This window comes from Oryctolagus cuniculus, chromosome 11 (assembly GCF_051225735.1).
Source record: "Oryctolagus cuniculus isolate XC-2025 breed Fujian yellow rabbit chromosome 11, ASM5122573v1, whole genome shotgun sequence".
Lineage (NCBI taxonomy): Eukaryota > Metazoa > Chordata > Mammalia > Lagomorpha > Leporidae > Oryctolagus > Oryctolagus cuniculus.
Genome location: NC_142877.1, coordinates 99,621,566 through 99,640,172, shown reverse-complemented (window position 1 = coordinate 99,640,172; position 18,607 = coordinate 99,621,566). Strand labels below are relative to the sequence as shown.

The 18,607-nt window shown below is 39.6% G+C and overlaps 1 protein-coding gene across 5 annotated transcripts in view; it reads right to left on the bottom strand.

Moving 5' to 3' along the window:
* The window catches only part of CFAP54 (cilia and flagella associated protein 54), a 372,444-nt gene that overhangs the window by 70,154 nt on the left and 283,683 nt on the right, over positions 1-18,607 (bottom strand). For 3 of the 5 annotated variants that reach the window (XM_008256922.5, XM_089308814.1, XM_089308817.1), the window contains 2 exons: positions 16,393-16,616; positions 6,729-6,899 (listed from right to left, as the gene is read on the bottom strand). In XM_008256922.5, coding sequence (XP_008255144.5) covers positions 6,729-6,899; positions 16,393-16,616 — 395 coding nt within the window. Of the gene's footprint in view, positions 1-6,728; positions 6,900-6,938; positions 7,137-16,392; positions 16,617-18,607 lie in introns of those variants that run through there. The other 2 variants (XM_089308815.1, XM_089308813.1) reach the window with 2 other exon arrangements.

The window sequence follows — 18,607 nt, the reverse complement described above, 5'->3', positions numbered from 1 at the left end:
TCCTCTCTTTCTCCTGTTGGATCTGATGAAATGATCACAGTGCTGGAAAAAAATTTTTGAATTAAATTTTTAAATTATTATACACTCCTGGTATATAAAGCTTTTTGAGATATTTGTCAGTTACAGAGAGAGAGAGAGAGAGATGGAGAGGGAGACAGAGAGATGTTCACTCTCCAGATGGTGGCAGCAGCTGGAGTCAGGGGCCAGGAGCTTCTTCCAGATCTCCTTTGTGGACAGCAGGGGCCCAAGCACCTGGACCATCCTCCACTGCTTTTCCCAGCCCACCATATGGGAAGCATCCAGGTCATGAACTTGTACCCCTATTGGATGCCAGTTTTGCAAGTGGTGGCTTTACCCACTATGCCAAAACACCAACCCAGTGATAATAAATCTAGAAACCATTCTGTTAAAAGTCCAACAAACAAAAGGGAATGGAATTAGACTTCTCAATAGCAATGCAGGATCGTTACAGAAAATGGTTACAGTACCTGCCACTTTTAGAGGGAATATAATTTACACCTAGAAAACAATGAATTAAGCATTAAAACAAAGACTTTTTTCAGACATTCCAAGTCTTTTTACTTGTTGAGTAATCTCAATCTTTTGCAACTCCATTAGCATCTCAGGGAAACATAGTCAAGCTATCGCCCTTGGCCAAACCTGAATAAAATATACCAACTAGTGATTGATGTCATCCTGTCCTAGAGTCTGAAACACACTAGGGAGCAGCCTGTGACATCTTGCCAGCAGTTGTTGTTTTTTTTTTTTTTTTTTTTTTTTTACAGGAAACGTGCATATTGATTATTTGCATCTGGATTCAATTGTTATTTTTGTCTTTATTGTTGAGTCTTGTCCCACATGTGGTTTGGACTACACGAACAGAGAGCTATAAAATATCCTCCACGTAAGAGAGCAGTTTCCTTGGACCCTACATATTTGGTCCTATTTTGGTGGTTCATGACCTGCAAGTGAACTACGTCCTGTGCAAAGCTGCTCCGGCTGATCCCGATCTGTAACGATGCTCTGTGCCGTCTGCACCTTGTCATCTTTGTCCCTTCCACAAAGGGACTTCTTTTTATGATAAACCTTTCTCTGGAAGCTGGAAGATGTGTTCATCTGACACAGGTGAGAGAATCAGAGGGAACTAAGAGAATGATGAAGGAATTCTTGAGAGAATGGAGAATGGGACTTCTTTTCCATGAGAGATGGGTTTTTAAGGTTTTTTTTTTTTTTATTATTGATTTTCATTTTATTTAAAGGCAGAGAGACAGAGAACGAGATCCCCCACCTGCTGACTCACTCATTAAGTGGCCACAAGGGCCAGGGCTGGGTCAGATCAATGCCAAGAGCCCAAAACTCAATCCAGGTTTCCCACATGGGTGGCAGGGAACCAGGTATTTGAAACATCACCTGCTGCCTCCCAGGATGCGCATTAGCAAGAAGTTGAGTCGGATGTGGAGGAGTTGGGCCTGGAACTGGACACTCTCATATGGAATGTGGGTGTCCAGGGGGTGACTTAACTGCTGCGTCAAATGCCCTTCCCCAGGGGAATGGACTCTGAAGATAACAGTGGAGCCAAGAAAATAGATAATCTGGAGCATGAGTCAGAAGAAGAACAGAAAAATGGAACTCAGAGATAAACTGATGAATTTGACTATACTTTAACTTTCTTTGAAAGTTTGGGAGGAATTAGAGATTCTAAAGTACTTAGAAAACTAAATTGAAGGTAAGGCAACGTTTTTCTTCAGAAAAGAAGACAGGAAGAAAGGAAATAGTACCACATTTGGCTCCACTGTGAGTTAGATTTATGGTCACAGAGTAACACGGACTGTGATTTAAAGAAGAATTGAGATGGAACTCAATTAGGAAGATGTGCAGAGGGGACGACGGTGAGTGAGACAGGCAAAGGGGTTGACACAGTCTTTTATCTTTCATAATAATGTATGAAGCTGATTGCTCAGGAAATTGTCATGTGAGCGTATGATTTAGATATATGGTTAAAAAGACATCAGGAAAACAAAGGCAGAAGAAAAAGTTGAACATAAACAGATTTGAGGAAGGGAATCAGGGACGAGGAGTTCTGGGCAGAGGACTATTATTTCATATTATTTAGAGGTCTTTCAAAATTTGCCTTCTCAAATTATGGAAAATTCGGCAAAACTTTTTTTTAAAAAAAGTAAAATGAGTCCCAGAGAGATTAGGCGAAGATCACATACTATCTTATGGTGTTTACACTTGTTTTTTTGTTTGTTAGTTAATCTTGACACCCAGACTGATACATAAAAATCCCTGAATACAGGAGTGACACCTTGTACTTTTTCAGTGCTTACAGCACTTGTCAACACATATCTTCAAGTTTCTGAATTTTGCATTACATCAGTAATGTAAGAGCTAATGAAGTTCCCTAAGGTATGTGAGCAAAAAAATGTCAATAGAGAATATGCTTCATATTTGACCTCTGATAATGAAAATGATTTTCCTCTTCTCCAGGCTGCTACTTGTCAATGGCTATGCACACTACATGGTTAAAGCCTTTTCTAACTGGGTGTGGTATAGATAACTGAATTCAAAAACAGTCTGAGATCAGAATTCTAAATAATAATAAAACTAGACTCACTTGTATGATTGTCCTGAGTATGGATTCAGAAACCAGCACGCCTGGGTATGTCTCTGCCAACTACTCGCTTTGCAATTACGTCCAAGTTACTTAAACGTGCATCTCCTGCCTTCTTATTTATAAACTGGAGGTGTGGAGATCTCTACCCCCTGGATGGGTGTGAGGATTTAATGAGTCAAAGTAAAGAGCATTATTGTTTTTAGTCTAATGATCACTCTCGGCTCATCTTACCTTGGTATCTCATTTTCACGTTCTCTTGGACCTGTTGCTGACCCCAAACTGACTTCCTGTCTTGATCTGTATCTGACCAGTCATTATTACTCATCCTCCCCCTTCAGGAATTAAGTTTCACCCTATGTCATTTTGCTTACTCAGTATTAGATTTTGGAGGAGACAACAGACCCAGAGAGACAATACAGTCCATGGAATAAAGACAAGATAAGACTTTGATTAACACCAAGGAATACTGTATTTAAAGTTTGTCTTACATGTATATCTCCCTGTAGGACAGGAAAGCATAAAAGAAGACTCTCTCTTCCATTAGAGTGGATTCATGACTTCCTCATCTTGTATCTTAACCAGTTGATAATATGTCTGGTATACAGTATGCATTTAATAACTATTTTATTAATTAGTAATCAGATAACTTACAAGTGTATTTTATAAAGAAATCATTAGTAGGAATCAGAAGAGTGAGGCCCCCATTACTATCTTCAGGATTATTAAGTTATAGCATTGGTCAAATCACTTTACCCACATGGCACTTTCTCCTCATCTGTAAAACAGATATTCCTAGTTTCTTTTTCAGTTCTGAATTTTGACTTGGTTGGTACCAAGAGAAGTCACAGCAGATAAGAAAGAAATGGCAAAATCATTCTTAGAACTGTAAGGTGCAGTAGTAGTACCAGCCTATACCCATACTTTTCAAACTTGAATGTACACACCTTACTTGGGAGATATTATTAAAATGCATATTTTATTCAGTGGGTCTGGATTGGGTCCTGAGAGACTACATTTCTAACGAGCATACAGAAGACACCAATGTCACTGGTCTTCTTTCACTTAATCAGCAAGGACCAAAGACTCTCAGATGCCAATCTCTGCCTCATCCATACAGCGTTTGTCTTCCTCTATTTCCAGAACCTGGGTCAAATCTTGGGCCCTATCTGTAGTACCAGCCTCAAGCTAATCACTCAGCCAACTAGACTCATCTCAGAGAGAAGTCGAGAGCATCTTAATGATCCCTGAGTCATGTCACTTCTGACATTTAAGTGGATAATATTGGGCTTCTACTTGTATTATGATCTGCTTTTCCAGGGGACCCTAACCCTTCTTTTTCCTTCCTAACAGGATGGAGATTGCCTTGAATGTATGAGCTGCTTGTTCAGGACCCTGAAATAAAGTTCAGCTCTTATCAGTGATAAAAAGACTTCCAGAAAAGAGCACTGGCTCAATATATCTTGTTCCCAGACTGGCTGGATTTCTACACTGAATAAACATTTCTACGGAATCATTTCAGTTCTGCCCAAGTTTGTGTTTTCATTGCCAGATGGAATCTTGCTTTTCAGTGCTTCGCTTGATCAGACTTCCTGCACTTGATCATGCTTGTCTGCCTGAGCATTCTGTAGCTTCAGAACACCATGCTTTGGATTTTCCAGTTGCGCTCAACACAATAGCCTGTGTAGCAGCATTGGTTCCCTCCAAGTTAGTTCTCACCTCAAAAAGGAAGAGCCAGCTATCTGGCTTTTCATTGCACCTCATTCCTACAAACCCTAATCACATTTATCGACCCTGATCAAGTTAGGAGCATAATTCAAATCTCTTTCTCTAGCTCCCAGGGATTGTACTGAAACCGTGGATGCGTCTGAGAGCAGAAGAGGCAGAATAAAGCTAAAGTTCCTAAGGTATAAACTTGACACAAATCATGGCAGTCAACCTTGGGTGTGGTTATATATTTTTATAGTTAAGCTGTAATCATTTATCTTTCTGATTTAAATAAGCCACTCTTCACAACTATTTTTAAAGATAGATTCTGGACATTTCATTAAGTGACAGTCCCTGGCAATCTTTATCATGTCCCTTCAAGATACTGACATTGTTCAAGAGAGGCTTCAGGGGCCAGTGTTATTGTCTAGCAGATAAAACTGCAGCCTGTGACACTGACATCCATATGGGTGCCAGTTTGAGTCCTGTCTGCTCCATTTCTGATCCAGCTCCATAATAGTGCACCTGGGAAAGCAGAGGAGGATAGCCCACGTGCTTGGGGCCCTGTGCTCATGTGGGAGACCCTGGCTCCTGGCTTCTGCCTGGCCCAGCCCTTTTAATACCATTTTCCATGAACTCTTGAAGTCCTTGGCATTAGGTGGGGTGGGGAACTATCTTAAAACCAAGAAATGGAAAAGCTGGGTGTTCTGCATCTTTTCTTGTGGCTTAAGAAAATCATTTAAGCAAATCCAGTTAAATCAGAATGTGTTAGTTACTGCTCTGCCTCCGATCACTGACACTGGTTTGTGATTCCTTGTGATTTGTCACACATGACTGTTTGTGGACAAAGCCTTACTATTCTAATTACCAGTCACTGGTCTTAGCACTTGCTCCTTACATATTGGCTTCTGCTATTGTCATTTTCTGATACCAGCACATGAACATATCAAATCATCCTACCCCAGTCTTCCCGTGTCATATTGATAGATGTGATGTGTCTATGACCTTGTGACCTGAATTTTATATTTTTATACCTTCTTCAGCTGCTTGGGTAACCAATTGTTTCAGAGGCTTCCATGTTCAGACTCTCTGAATGAATGTACTCATAACCTTTTAGAACTTTGGTGACTTTTTTCCAGTAAGTAAATTCTGAAACATGCTGAAGATTAATCTAAAAAAATCTACTTTTAACACAAATCATACAATCTTGTTTTTAATAATATATATCAAGAAATAAGTTTCAGAAAACCAAGTTTTTACTTGCTATCTGTGATACAAACTTTTTTCTTTGTAAAAATGCTACACATAAGTCACTATATTGATTTCCTGACCTCTTAGTATTCTTAGAAGCACAGTTTGAAAATTGTTGTACTTAATTCCCCTAAAAGAGATTCTATATTCATTATTCTAAAATGTATATGGAATATTTGACAAGGATTTAACCAAAGGGTGGAAAGGAGAATATACAGTTGGTCCTCTGTATCCTGTCGTCCCAAATTCATGGATTCAACAATTATTGGTGTAGAATATTCAGAAAATAATTATATTTGTACTGAACATTTACAGATTTTTTTCTCATCATTTTCCCCTCAACAATAGAGCATAATAGTAACTTAAGGAGCATTTACATCATATTGGGTATTATAAGTCATCTAGAGATGATTTTAAACATGTGGTAGGATGATCAGAAGTTATATGCAAACATTGTGCTATTTTATGTAAGGGACTTGAACATCCTAGATTTTGGTATCCACAGTGAATCCTAGAACCAATCTCTAACAGCTACCAAGGGAAGACTGTCCTTTAAAAATGTGTGAAATAGCTTTAAAGGCAGAGTGATATGTTAAAGTTTCTCTTTTCATATGAATAGGAAGAGATGTATAATTGACCAAGAGGTAGAAGCAGGCTTCCAGCCTAAGGAAGCAGAATGAAGGGGCCTATGGGAGAAGCAGTGCCAAAGAACAAAGAGAGGTAGACCCAGGAGATTTGACAATTTGACAGGGGTCACCTGAGTCAAGGAGCTGCAGAAGCTACTAGAGGCACAGCTAGAGGGGACAACACTCAAGAGCTGGAAAGCTTGGGAGTAGTCCAATGCAGAAGACAAAAAGCAAATAAGAATGCTGAATAGGGCAAAACTATATGACAAACATGTTATGGCAAAAAGCCTGAGGCTCTTAGAGAAAGCAGCAACCCAAGGAATGCCACAGCGCCAGATTCCTCTGCAAAAGGCTATACTGACCAGCTGTTCTATTGTTAAAATTTTGATCCATTTTCAAGATTTTCCTTGAACGTGAATCACTGACCAATCTGATAGTTAAGAGATTGATGCTCTCTACTTTTTAAGTTATATGGTCTAATTAACTTTATATCTAAATGAAAGATTTAGCTCTATCATTACATTACCTACCATAGGTTCTGTTTCCTTTGGAGGTCTGTCCAGGGGAGGAATGTACCATTGAAAGCAGAGTTCTCTATTTAAAGCTTGAGTTATTATATCTGATGGCGTCATGTCCACAGAAGATGGGCTAGCAAGGAGCCACAAAGATAAAACGGATTGTAGAGAACTGTCACGATATAACTAGGGAATAACAATAAAGATCAGTTTAACTGCTGGTAATTCATTCATTTAATATTTAAAACAAATTCACTGGATACACTGCAAAAATCTAGGAATTGTTTCAGCTTCTTTTATGTACACGGATCTTAGACTGTCACAGGGTTACCATAGAGAAGATTCTCATGCAATGAAAGTGCTTCAAATCCCAGTGGAATCAGCAAATGTCTGCAACTGTGGAGAATCTTCCAGGGTGAAGGTCTGGAGAGGAAGGAAAATGCCTGAGCAAACATTTCAGTCTCAAAGTGACCACTGTTTCTAAGAACATTGGATCTGTTTCTGATTTATTCATTGTTGAATATACTGAAAATATAGTTATAAATTACTATCTATAACAGTGTCGTATACAAAATGAGACACAGTTGTGTCGTTAAAAGGTTAAAATTCATTGTTCTCACTCTCTCTTTAAGTGAATGTGGCTGATTTCTAAGTTCAACCTTTGGGAAAGCTGAGCCCAGCTTCCTTTATGAGACTTGGTCACTGAATCAGGAGTCTTCAAGAAACACGCATGTGTAGAATGCAATTAGTACTTTGATAAATTTAGTTATTTGAGGGACCTAAAAAGCCAAGAACAGTTAACTATTTACCAATAAAATGACAGGCTAACCAGAGGAAAAGTAATAGTGATAAAAAATATCTTAAATCTAGAAAGGCTCTTCTTTGACGGAGTGGAAACTACTTTCTAAACTTAACCTCTTGCTATTCCCAAGATGGCATCCCAGCGTCTGGGAAACTGATGCTCTATTGTACTCTTTTTGATATCTAAGATATCTCAAGGTTTTGTGGGGGAAAGCCTGAGGCTCACAGAGGGCCTGTCAATGGCCAGAAAGAAACGCTTGGTTTTCCTATAAAGCTTTGTGTCTCCCATTATTTCTGAGCCTATTCAATATATAATGTAAGACTGTGAATGCAAGTCTTCCAAATAAAAAGGAAATAAAGACACTGACCTTTCAAGTTGTCTACTGATAAAAAAAAATGCTTTGACTGAAAGATAGCATTAAATGTGAAAACTTCTCAAAAATGTCTAAAGACTATCATAAAAGGACATGATAGCCAGAATCCTCAGTTATTAACACTATGATAATAAACTCATGATCAAAATATATAACAAGCAAGATTATTGAAGTTAAATAATCATTTAAAAGTGCTTAATTAAGAGCCATTTCATGTCAGACAATTTACAAAATAATCAGGTAAATAATTGATTCCAAAAATAGTCTCACATTTTTTTCATATCTGGGTCACTTTCAGAGGCCTTGACAAATATGGTAGCAAAGGATTTATATTTAGTAACTAGCTAAGGGTAGGGAAAAAAACTCAAATGCATTTAATTTCGTTTTGTGTGTGTGTGTGTGTGTGTGTGTGTGTGTGTTTTGACAGGCAGAGTGCACAGTGAGATAGAGAGACAGAGAGAAAGGTTTTCCTTTGCCGTTGGTTCACCCTCCAATGGCCGCCGTGGCCGGCGCGCTGTGGCCAGCGCACCGCGCTGATCTGATGGCAGGAGCCAGGTACTTATCCTGGTCTCCCACGGGGTGCAGGGCCCAAGTACTTGGGCCATCCTCCACTGTACTCCCTGGCCACAGCAGAGAGCTGGCCTGGAAGAGGGGCAACCAGGACAGAATCCGGCGCCCCGACCGGGACTAGAACCCGGTGTGCCAGCGCCGCAAGGCGGAGGATTAGCCTAGTGAGCCACGGCGCCGGCCCAAATGCATTTAATTTCAATATAAGCAGTGTATATTAGCACTGTAGTCTAATAATGCTACAGTGTAACAGAAGTGATAATCAAAATAGGCATTTAATTTTCCATTCTATTTATTTTTTAAAGTTTTGTTTATTTATTTGAAATGCAGTGTAAGAGAGAGAGAGAGGAAGAGGGAGACTAAGATGTAGTGGGAGACCAGGAAGCAGAATAGAGTGTGAAAGAGTTCTTCCATCTATTGGTTCACTCCCCAAATGGCTGCAACAAACACAGCTGGTCCAAGCCAAAGCCGGGAACCAAGAATTCCATCCAGGTCTCCTATGTTGGTGGTGGGAACTCAAGTACTTGGGCCACCATTTGCTGCCATTCACATGTATTAGCAGGAAGCTGGTGAGGCATGAAGGTGGGACTCCATCCCATGCACTGAGATATGGGATGTGCATTACCATGCCACTATGCCACGGCAGCTGCTCCTCCCATTGTCTTTAAAATACTATGATAATCCAGTTACTAATGGATTAACTGCATGTGCTTATTGATGTGATGTATACATTGAGTACGTTCAATACATTTTCCGTACTCTGAAAGGTGCTCTCTGTACAAGGAGAACCCTAGTTTGCCACAGTCCTATGAGCATCATAGCACTTTGCCCTAGTCAGATATTTGACCTCACTAGACTGTCACAGCCACACAATCTAAGCAGCAATAACTCACTGTGCAGAATTTTAATCATCTCCTTTTTTGGAATTTTTAATGTAATTTGTTTTGCACCTTTGTTTTTCCATCACAAAGCTTCAACAGACTTGATGGCATGCACATGCACACAACTGATGAGCATAAACACAGAGCAATGGTGGTGCTGGAAAGGCATCTCCTTCATTGTGGGGGAAAAGCAGGTTTAACTATCAAATTACGGAAAGAGTTTGATTGAAATAGCCTCCTGAGTGATTAAAGGCTCAAAAATGTTATTATAAAAATCAGCCAAGCTTGGAATTTATATTGAAAAATCCAAAAGACTTTATGCTCGTTAGCTGTCTACCCCAGTGAAACGAACACATGATTAGGTGGCTTGCACCTGTCAGGCAAGCGACAGTGATCTCCAGAGCTGATTATCCTGGGAGAGTGTTTCACTAATTATATCAAAAAAGAGCAAACAGGGTGAAACAACTCTGATAACACTGTGCCATTAGAAATGTCACATGTGTTTACAATGTATTCGAAGTTGTACCTTTGGAGTATCATTCTTAGGAACTGGCAAATGATAGGCTGTCCTTAATATGAAAATACTCTAGCAGAGATCCTCTCAGAATAGTATTTAAGAACTCACTTACATAAGGGTATTTCAAATGTTTGTGGAAAATACAGAATTTGAAGATAAGTTTATTTTGGTGTAAAAATATAAAATTCATGCATAGTTGTTTTATAATATGCATTTTCCATGACATTTTTGAAGACTCTTCATGTTAGTTTCCAAAGTCTTATACTTTGGAAATACATTAGAACTATTGCAATAACTAATGTAATACATTAGAACTATTATTCTCAGCTTTTGCATGCACTGCTGCCTACTCCAAAACAGCAGAGGTATCAGGAACTCACATGGCAATGATCCCCAAAGGGCGGGAGTCTCAGTCATCAGTGAGGGAGAATAAGAAACTTGTGCTGGACATTAACAACTTCAGAACACTCTTACGGTTTCTCTCCACATGGAGGGGCAGACATGTTAACACTCATCTATCTACCTCCTCACTCACTCTTCTCCCTGGATTCAGTACATAGTTCTGCTCTTTCTTCTTGGGTACAAACTGTTTGCAAGTAATGGACATTCTCTGCTTCTTTATGGGACAGTTGAAAGAAATTGTCATGACTCAGTAATATAAGGTTGAATTGATCAACCTGTCTTCCTGAGAATTCATAACACACTATGGAAAATCATTCAGCAGGAGATATAAACCACATCCTTCAGTATCAACTTTATGTCTCCTAAAGGTGGTATTTTTCAGTCCCAGTCTTTCTTAGTCTCTTCTTTTATTTCTCAATTTAGAATTATCTAAATCTTAGCAGGGAATGGGGTGCTGAGTATCCATCATGTTACTATACCACAGTATCCGGGAAGGAAGCAAAAGTCATTTGGAGAGTCTTCCTGTGTTATTATCCTTTTAAGCCTTAATTTTTAAAAAAATAAAAGTTGTATATATTTATAGGGTACTCTGTGATATTTCATTACATGTATATATTGCACAATGTCCAATCAGGATATATATATATATTTATCAAGAATTTAATATTCCCTTATATTGCAAACATCCAAAAATCCTATCTTCATTTTTTTTAAAAAATATAGTACATTAACATATATCTTAACCTACTGCAAACAGAATTCCAAAACCTCTTACCCTTGTTTAGCTTTAAGCTAGTACCTGTCAGTCAACTTTTCCCATTCTTCCTTCCCCACTTCCATTCCCAGCCTCTTTTAACTACCATATAAGTGACATCATGTTATAATTGTCTTTCTGTGTGTGACTTGTTTCATATAACATAATAATTTCCATACCATCTGTATTGTTGCAAATGACAAGACTTCATCCATTTTATGACTGAGTAGTATTCCATTGTAATAGATACCACATTTTCTTTGTTCACTCATCAGTTGATATACACTTAGGTTTTTTCCATTCCCTGGCTATCATGAATAGTGCTGCAGTAGCTATAGGAGTGCAGATGTCTCTTCAACAGACGGATGTCATTTCCCATGTATATATACCCAGGAATGGAGTCGCTGGATCATACTGTAATTCCAGTTCTAGTTTTGTTGAGGAACTTCCAAACTGTTTCTCAGAACAATGTGTAAGGGTTTCCTTTTCTTGACATTCTATCCAATACTTGCTATCTTTTTTTCTTTTTGATGATATTCAATCTTGCTGGAATGAGTTGATATCTCGTTGTGATTTTGATTTGCATTTGCCTGATGATTAGTATGTTGATTATTTTTCACGTATTTTTAAGCCATTTTTATGTCTTCCCTGGGGAAATATTTGTTTAGATCTACTGCCCACTTAAAATTGAATTGCTTATTTTGCTATTGAGACATCTGAGTTCTCTATATCTTTTGAATATTAACCCACTGTCAGAAGCATAACTTGTAAGTGTTTTCTCCCATTCTAGAGATTGTGTTTGCACTCTTGATTATCTCCTTTGTTATGCCTCTCAGGTAGTTCTAGTACATTACCACAGGGCAACTCCACAATCCTGAAAATCATTTTTTGCTGAATTCTTTTTGTAAAAATGTTCTTTTTGTTTTCAAGATTTATTTATTCACTCATTCAAAAGCCAGATTGAGAGTGAGACTGAGAGGGAGGAAAGGAGAGAAGGAAGGAAGGAAGCAGGGGGAAGAGAAGGATCTTCCATCGACTGGTTTACTTTCCAAATGACTGCAACAGCCAGTGACGGCAGGGCCAAAGACAGGAGTCAGGAACTTCATCTCAGTCTCCCACATGGGTGATAGGGACCCAAGTACTTGGGCCATCATCTGCTCCTTTTCTAAGCACATTAGGAAGAAGTTGGATCAGAAGCAGAATAGCCAGGACTTGAATCAGAAGAGTGATATGGAATCCCAACATTGCACGAGGCTGCTTAACACACTGTGCCACAATACTGGCTTCTAAATGAATTGCTTTTTTTTTTCTTTTTTTTTCCTTTTTTTTTAACTTTTATTTAATGAATATAAATTTCCAAAGTACGATTTATGGATTACAATGGCTTCCCCCCCATACCGTCCCTCCCACCCACAACCCTCTCCTTTCCCACTCCCTCTCCCTTTCCATTCACATCAAGATTCATTTTCGATTATCTTAATATACAGAAGATCAGCTTAGTATACATTAAGTAAGGATTTCAACAGTTTGCTCCCACACAGAAACATAAAGTGAAAAATAATAGATGATTTTTTTAAAATGATGATGAAATCAGATCAGACCTATTGTCATGTTTAATCCCAGTGAGAGTCAAGTTGGGAGTTGATAATTTCTTTTTTTTTTTTTTTTTTTTACAGAGGATCAGTTTAGTATGCATTAAGTAAAGATTTCAACAGTTTGCACCCCCATAGAAACACAAAGTGAAATATACTGTTTGAGTACTCGTTATAGCATTAAATCTCAATGCACAGCACATTAAGGACAGAGATCCTACCTGAGGAGTAAGTGCACAGTGACTCCTGTTGTTGACTTTACCAATTGACACTCCTGTCTATGGCATCAGTAATCTCCCTATGCTCCAGTCATGAGTTCCCAAGGCTATGGAAGCCCTCTGAGTTCTCCGATTCTTATCTTGTTTAGACAAGGTCATAGTCAAAGTGGAGGTTCTCTCCTCCCTTCAGAGAAAGGTACCTCCTTCTTTGAAGACCTGTTCTTTCCACTGAGATCTCACTCACAGAGATCTTTTGCCAGAGTGTCTTGGCTTTCCATGCCTGAAATACTCTTAAATGAATTGCTTTTAATTATTAAAAGTTTGATTATGTGTTTCATTTTAAAATTTTATTTTTTAGAAGGAAAGAATGACACAGAAAGAGTGACACACGCAGAGAGAAATCTGCCAACTTTTGGTTCATTTCCAAAATGCCTTCCTCAATTGCGACTGGGCCAGAACAAAGCCAAGAGCTGCATCTGGAAGGCAGGAACCCAAGTACTTGGGCCATCATCCACTGCCTCCTGTGCACATTATCAGGAAGCTGGATTGGAAGCAGAGTCGGGACTCGACCCCAGGCACTCCAAGATAGGATGTGGGCATCCAAAGCAGCAACTTGAGCCACCGCACCACAAACTCCCACTCCTAACTGAATTGTTTAAAATTCCCTAATGAGTTTTTCCATTACTGTTTTAAACTCAATTCATTATCATCTGACTTTCATGAGTGGACAGCAGAATTATTCAAAAGACTGCCACCTTTTTATGATTTATTAATATCTACCCAAAACATAGAGTTATAATATTCTAGCAGGATAAGATGAGCAAGGGTTCTGATAGTGGAAAAAGTCACATTTTCAGGTCACTTCTCTGGGATAGCTGGCAACAGAAACAGACATGTTAGCATGGGAACGTGTGTAATCATAAAAATTAAAAAGACAGATGGTGAAATCCAAAGTTGAGATAATTCAACATGGGCGAGTGTTTTCTAGTTTTGAAAGAATTCTGTGCATTGCTTGTACTGGAAGCTCACAATATGCTATGTCCACTTGAGTTTTCTATTAGAATCTTAAACTCTGTATCTACAAAGCAGAACATAAGCATCCTCCACAAACGTGCTAATTGTCCTACCAGCCCGTTCCTGCTAATGGTGTCACTATGCTCTATGCTCAAACAAGTTCTAGAAGGTGGAACAGGTTCCTGTCATTCCCTCTTCTCTATCTTCCATCTCCAAATGATCCACAAATTGTTTTGCTACTGTTTTCATTTTACTTAAGCAGTATATTTTACACCCATCTCTTCTTTCCCATTCTTTTTTTAAAAATTATTTATTTGAAATTCAGAGTTATACAGAGAGAGGAAAGGCAGATTGAGAGAGAGAGAGAGCAAGAGCGAGAGCGAGAGCGAGAGCGAGAGAGAGGTCTTCTCAATTGGTCACAATGGCCAGAGCTGTGCCAATCCAAAGCCAGGAGCCAGGAGCTTCTTCTGGGTCTCCCATATGGGTGCAGGGCCCCAAGGACTGCGGCCATCTTTTTACTGCTTTCCCAGGCCACAGCAGAGAGCTGGATCGGAAGAGGAGCAGCCAGGACTAGAACTGGTGCCCATATGGGATGCTGGTGCTTCAGGCCAGGGCATTAACCCTCTGCACCACAGTGCTGGCCTCACCTTCCCATTCTTAGAGGGCCAAGCTTCACTACTTCATCATCTCATGCTTGGAATGGTCCTTTCTGTCTCTCATTTGACAGTCAATCCTATATTCTAACAAACAAACTAATATATTTTAATATTCTCTTTCTTCTTTTAAAGGCAGTGTGTGTGGGGGGGTGAGGGGAGAGAGACAGAGACAGAGAAAGAGTGAGAGATCTTTCATCTCTTGATTCACTCCCTAAATGGCTGCAACAGCAACAGTCAATGCTAGGCCAGGCTGAAGCCAGGAGCAAGGAGCCAGGAACTTTATCTAGATCTCCCATGTTGGTGGCAGGAACTCAAGTTCTTAAGCTATCATCTGCTGTTTTGCCCAGATAACATTATGAAGGGAGTTGGTTTGGAAAAGAAGCAGGTGGAACCCAAACCAGCACTATGATTTGGGATGCTGGCAATGCAAATGGTGACTTAACCCACTGTGCCATAACACTCAACCTCATTTTTTATATTCATTCTGCTATTAACTCTGCTATTTTCAATCAAAAAGCATCTGTGAAATAAAGCAACTTTCATTTGTTCTAATCCTAGCACTATTTCTCATCTATCCCACCAAAACTATGTACAGAGACTATGCCTCATCAATGCTCTTTCTTCATCAAGAAAGACTCTGTGGCATATCACATATCATAGATGTTCAATGTATTTTTGTTGAATGCCTCATTTCACATATATATGTATATGTATATATATATACACACATATATATACATGTGTATATATATACATATATATATACACATATACATATATATATATATATACACATATATATATATACACATATACATGTGTATATATATGTGTGTGTGTGTATATATATATATATATATATATATATATTACTGTTTCTTAATAAAACCCTTTACTTTTTTCAGTATCTTTCAACTCATCCATTTTGGTAATTTATTCAAACACTAGTATTATTCTAGTCCCTAATAGCTTTAATTTTAAAAAAAAACTTGGTTTATATTTCTCTTTTTAGCTTCTTCAATGTATACTTTAGAAGAAGTTTTGAGGGCTGGTGCTGTGGCACAGTGGGTAAAACTGCTGCCTGCAGTGCCAGCATTCCATCTGGGCACCAGTTCAAGTTCTGGCTGCTTCGATTCTGATCCAGCTCCTTGCTAGTATGGCTGGGAAGCTAGTGGAAGATGGTCCAAGTTCTTGGTGTCCTGCACCCACGTGGGAGACCCAGAAGAAGCTCTAGGCTCCTGGCTTGGAACCAGCTCAGCTCCAGCCAATACAGTTGTTTAGGGGAGTGAACCAATGGATGGAAGACTTTCCTCTCTTTCTCTTTCTCTCTCTCTCTCTCTGTAACTCTGCCTTTCAAATAAATAAATAAATCTTTAAAAAGTTTTCATGTTTCCTCAATATTTACCTTAAACGAAGTATTCATATTACATATTTTGAGAATATCCATCCAATTTAATAATTCTTTTCCAAAGAAAAAGTCTTCAAACTATTAATTTATTTGAAAACGTTGCCTCTACGACTTATTAACACCCACAATTACAAAAAAATACACACAATGAATAGGTTTTATCATGCATTTAAAACAGGGTATGGAAACTGGGCAGGATTTAGAAACTCACAGTCTAGTTTTCTTTGAAATTTGTGTAACTTCTTGGCAACATTGATGCCTCAGAGATGCTGTTTCATGCAGGAGTATAATAAATCCTAAGAAATTCTTGAACATATATGAGGACAAGACAGAACATTTACTGCATTAAAAATGATGGATGAGTACTAAACCAAACATGAAACAAAAAGTGCCTTCCTCCAAACTCTGGGGGAACCAGAAAACTTTGTTCTGGAGTAGATGTTGAGATGCTTCTAACAAGTTTTGCAGGAAATACACAACGTTGTAAAACCTTACCTTGGTTGTTGATTCATATAAGACTTTTTCTAAAGAAGGTGGATTTTCAAATCCTTGAAGAAGCTCTTTTGGAAATTCATCAATACAAGAAGAAGAATACAAATGTAGGAATTTTTTAAGAAAACAATGCATTTCTTTTTGGCGTAAAATCAATTCAGAGTTGAAAAGAGAGGTGAGAAGTGTATCATCCGGCAAAGAAATTCCAGATACTGGCGTTGCAGATGCTTAGGGAAGGAAAATACCTTAATTGAGGCTCATATTAGAAAAAGAGTGTTCTCAATATTGTTCAGATTTGCTCACTAACTACTACCTCCATATATCCCCACTCCCACCCAGGGCTTCTCACTCACTTTCCCTCATTTTTAGAGCTTACACACTAGTGGAATTCCTTCTTCTCCAAGAAGAAAAGAAAACTTCAGAGGTACATGGTGATGTGGCTTCAGATTTTAAGTATTAAGAGTGATGCCACATGTTCTATCTACCTGTCTTGTGTGTGGCTCCCCTCAAGAAAGACCTTAAATCAAAAATTTGGGAGCAAGTGGTTTGTTTGGAAAGTTACTTCAAGGTGCACAGATGAGGGTTTGTAACAGGGAAAATCAAAGGCAGCCACTAAAGGTCAGTAAATGGATGGGCTAGAGCTATGGCCACAGAGCTCAGTTCCACTGGGAACCTTCTGAAAAGGTAGAATTGTAGAATTGTCTCTCAGGGAGTCTGAGAAGCTGGAATGTTTATCTATCAGTTCTCTACCTCTTACCTGAAAGTTGCCTGTGGGAGTAGGTGATTCCTGGCACTTCTGGGCTGGCCCACCTGCAGGTTGGGCAAGCTCCCTTCAATAATTGCAAACAAAGCCCAGAGCCGGGGGGGGGGGGGGCAGCAAAATGTGAGTACCTGATTTGGGAAGTGGGAGCCGGGTCATTCAGTGTGGGGAGCAACCCGGACTGGACTAAGTTACTGGAATTAAGACTTATTCTATGCATCTGCTCTCCCACAATATGGCGCTGGGAGAGGAGAAAACAGCTTCTACGCAGCTGCCTCTTGCCAACTTGAGTGATGACCTCCAGGAGCTGATCCTGCTCCTGATTGGAGGAGAGCAGCGTACTCGGCGTGTGGGTAGCAGAGTTGGGATTGGCGGAGGAGGACTATAAAGGAGGAGAGAGACGGCATGCACCAGGAACATCTAAGGGGAACATCTGAAGGAACACCTGTGCAGCCCCCGAGAGAGCTGGCCGGCGGTGTGCCGCTCCCCTGCGGAAGTGGGGAAAGTGGCTAGGGGGAACCGCCCTTCCACGGAGGTGGAAGGGACAGTAGCCAACCCAGGAAGAACCAGCAGCAAACCCGGGGAGGGCCGAGCAGACAAAAGAACAGCGCAGGGTCCTGTGTCGTTCCTCCACGAAGACGGGGAGCGACATAATGGTGCCGTGACTCGGATATGAAGCCTAGGCAGGGTTTAGTGTCGTTCCTCCACGAAGAGGGGGAGCGACAATTCAGGAGGGGAGCTGAGTCGCTCTGGGCATCATCACAAAGCTGGCTGCACTGGCTCATGTCCACCTGCTTCCCTTCTTAATTACTTTTTGTTCTAGCCCCCATCACAATGTATCTTTTATCCCTGACACCTTTCTGAGTGCACTTACTAATCCCATTGCTAACTCCTCATAACTGCTTAGATTTCTGTGACTCAACCTGTTTGCCTTGCGGCTTTCCCTTTCACTGGACCCTGACCTGGGCCAAACTCCCTTCTCTGTTTACACAGGTAAGTACAGCTGGATAACCAACTGCATGGGCACAGATCACAATACTTACACAATGGCAAAAAATCAGAAGAGCAACTAATGTGAAAAAGATTTTACTGATTTTGTGGATATTCTTGACAGCACCAAGTATTAAAAGGATAAACAAGAACTCCAAGGATTTGAGTATCCCATCGGAAGTCATGCATTTCTTTTACATACTAGATACTGAAACACTCACAGAAGCACACTCTTGCCCATTTTATGAATTGTCTCATTGGGATCTTCACTGGTTCTTAACTGTTTTGAGCCATGGACCACTTTGGCAGTCTTGGGAAGCCTCAGGGTGCTTCCTTATCATAAAGTTCTTAAATATATGACATAAAATGTGTAGAATTTCTAAGAAGACTACTTACATGGAAATACCATTCTACTCAAAGGTCTTTGTATCCCAGATTAAAAATCATTGGAATTTTCAACCTCTGATC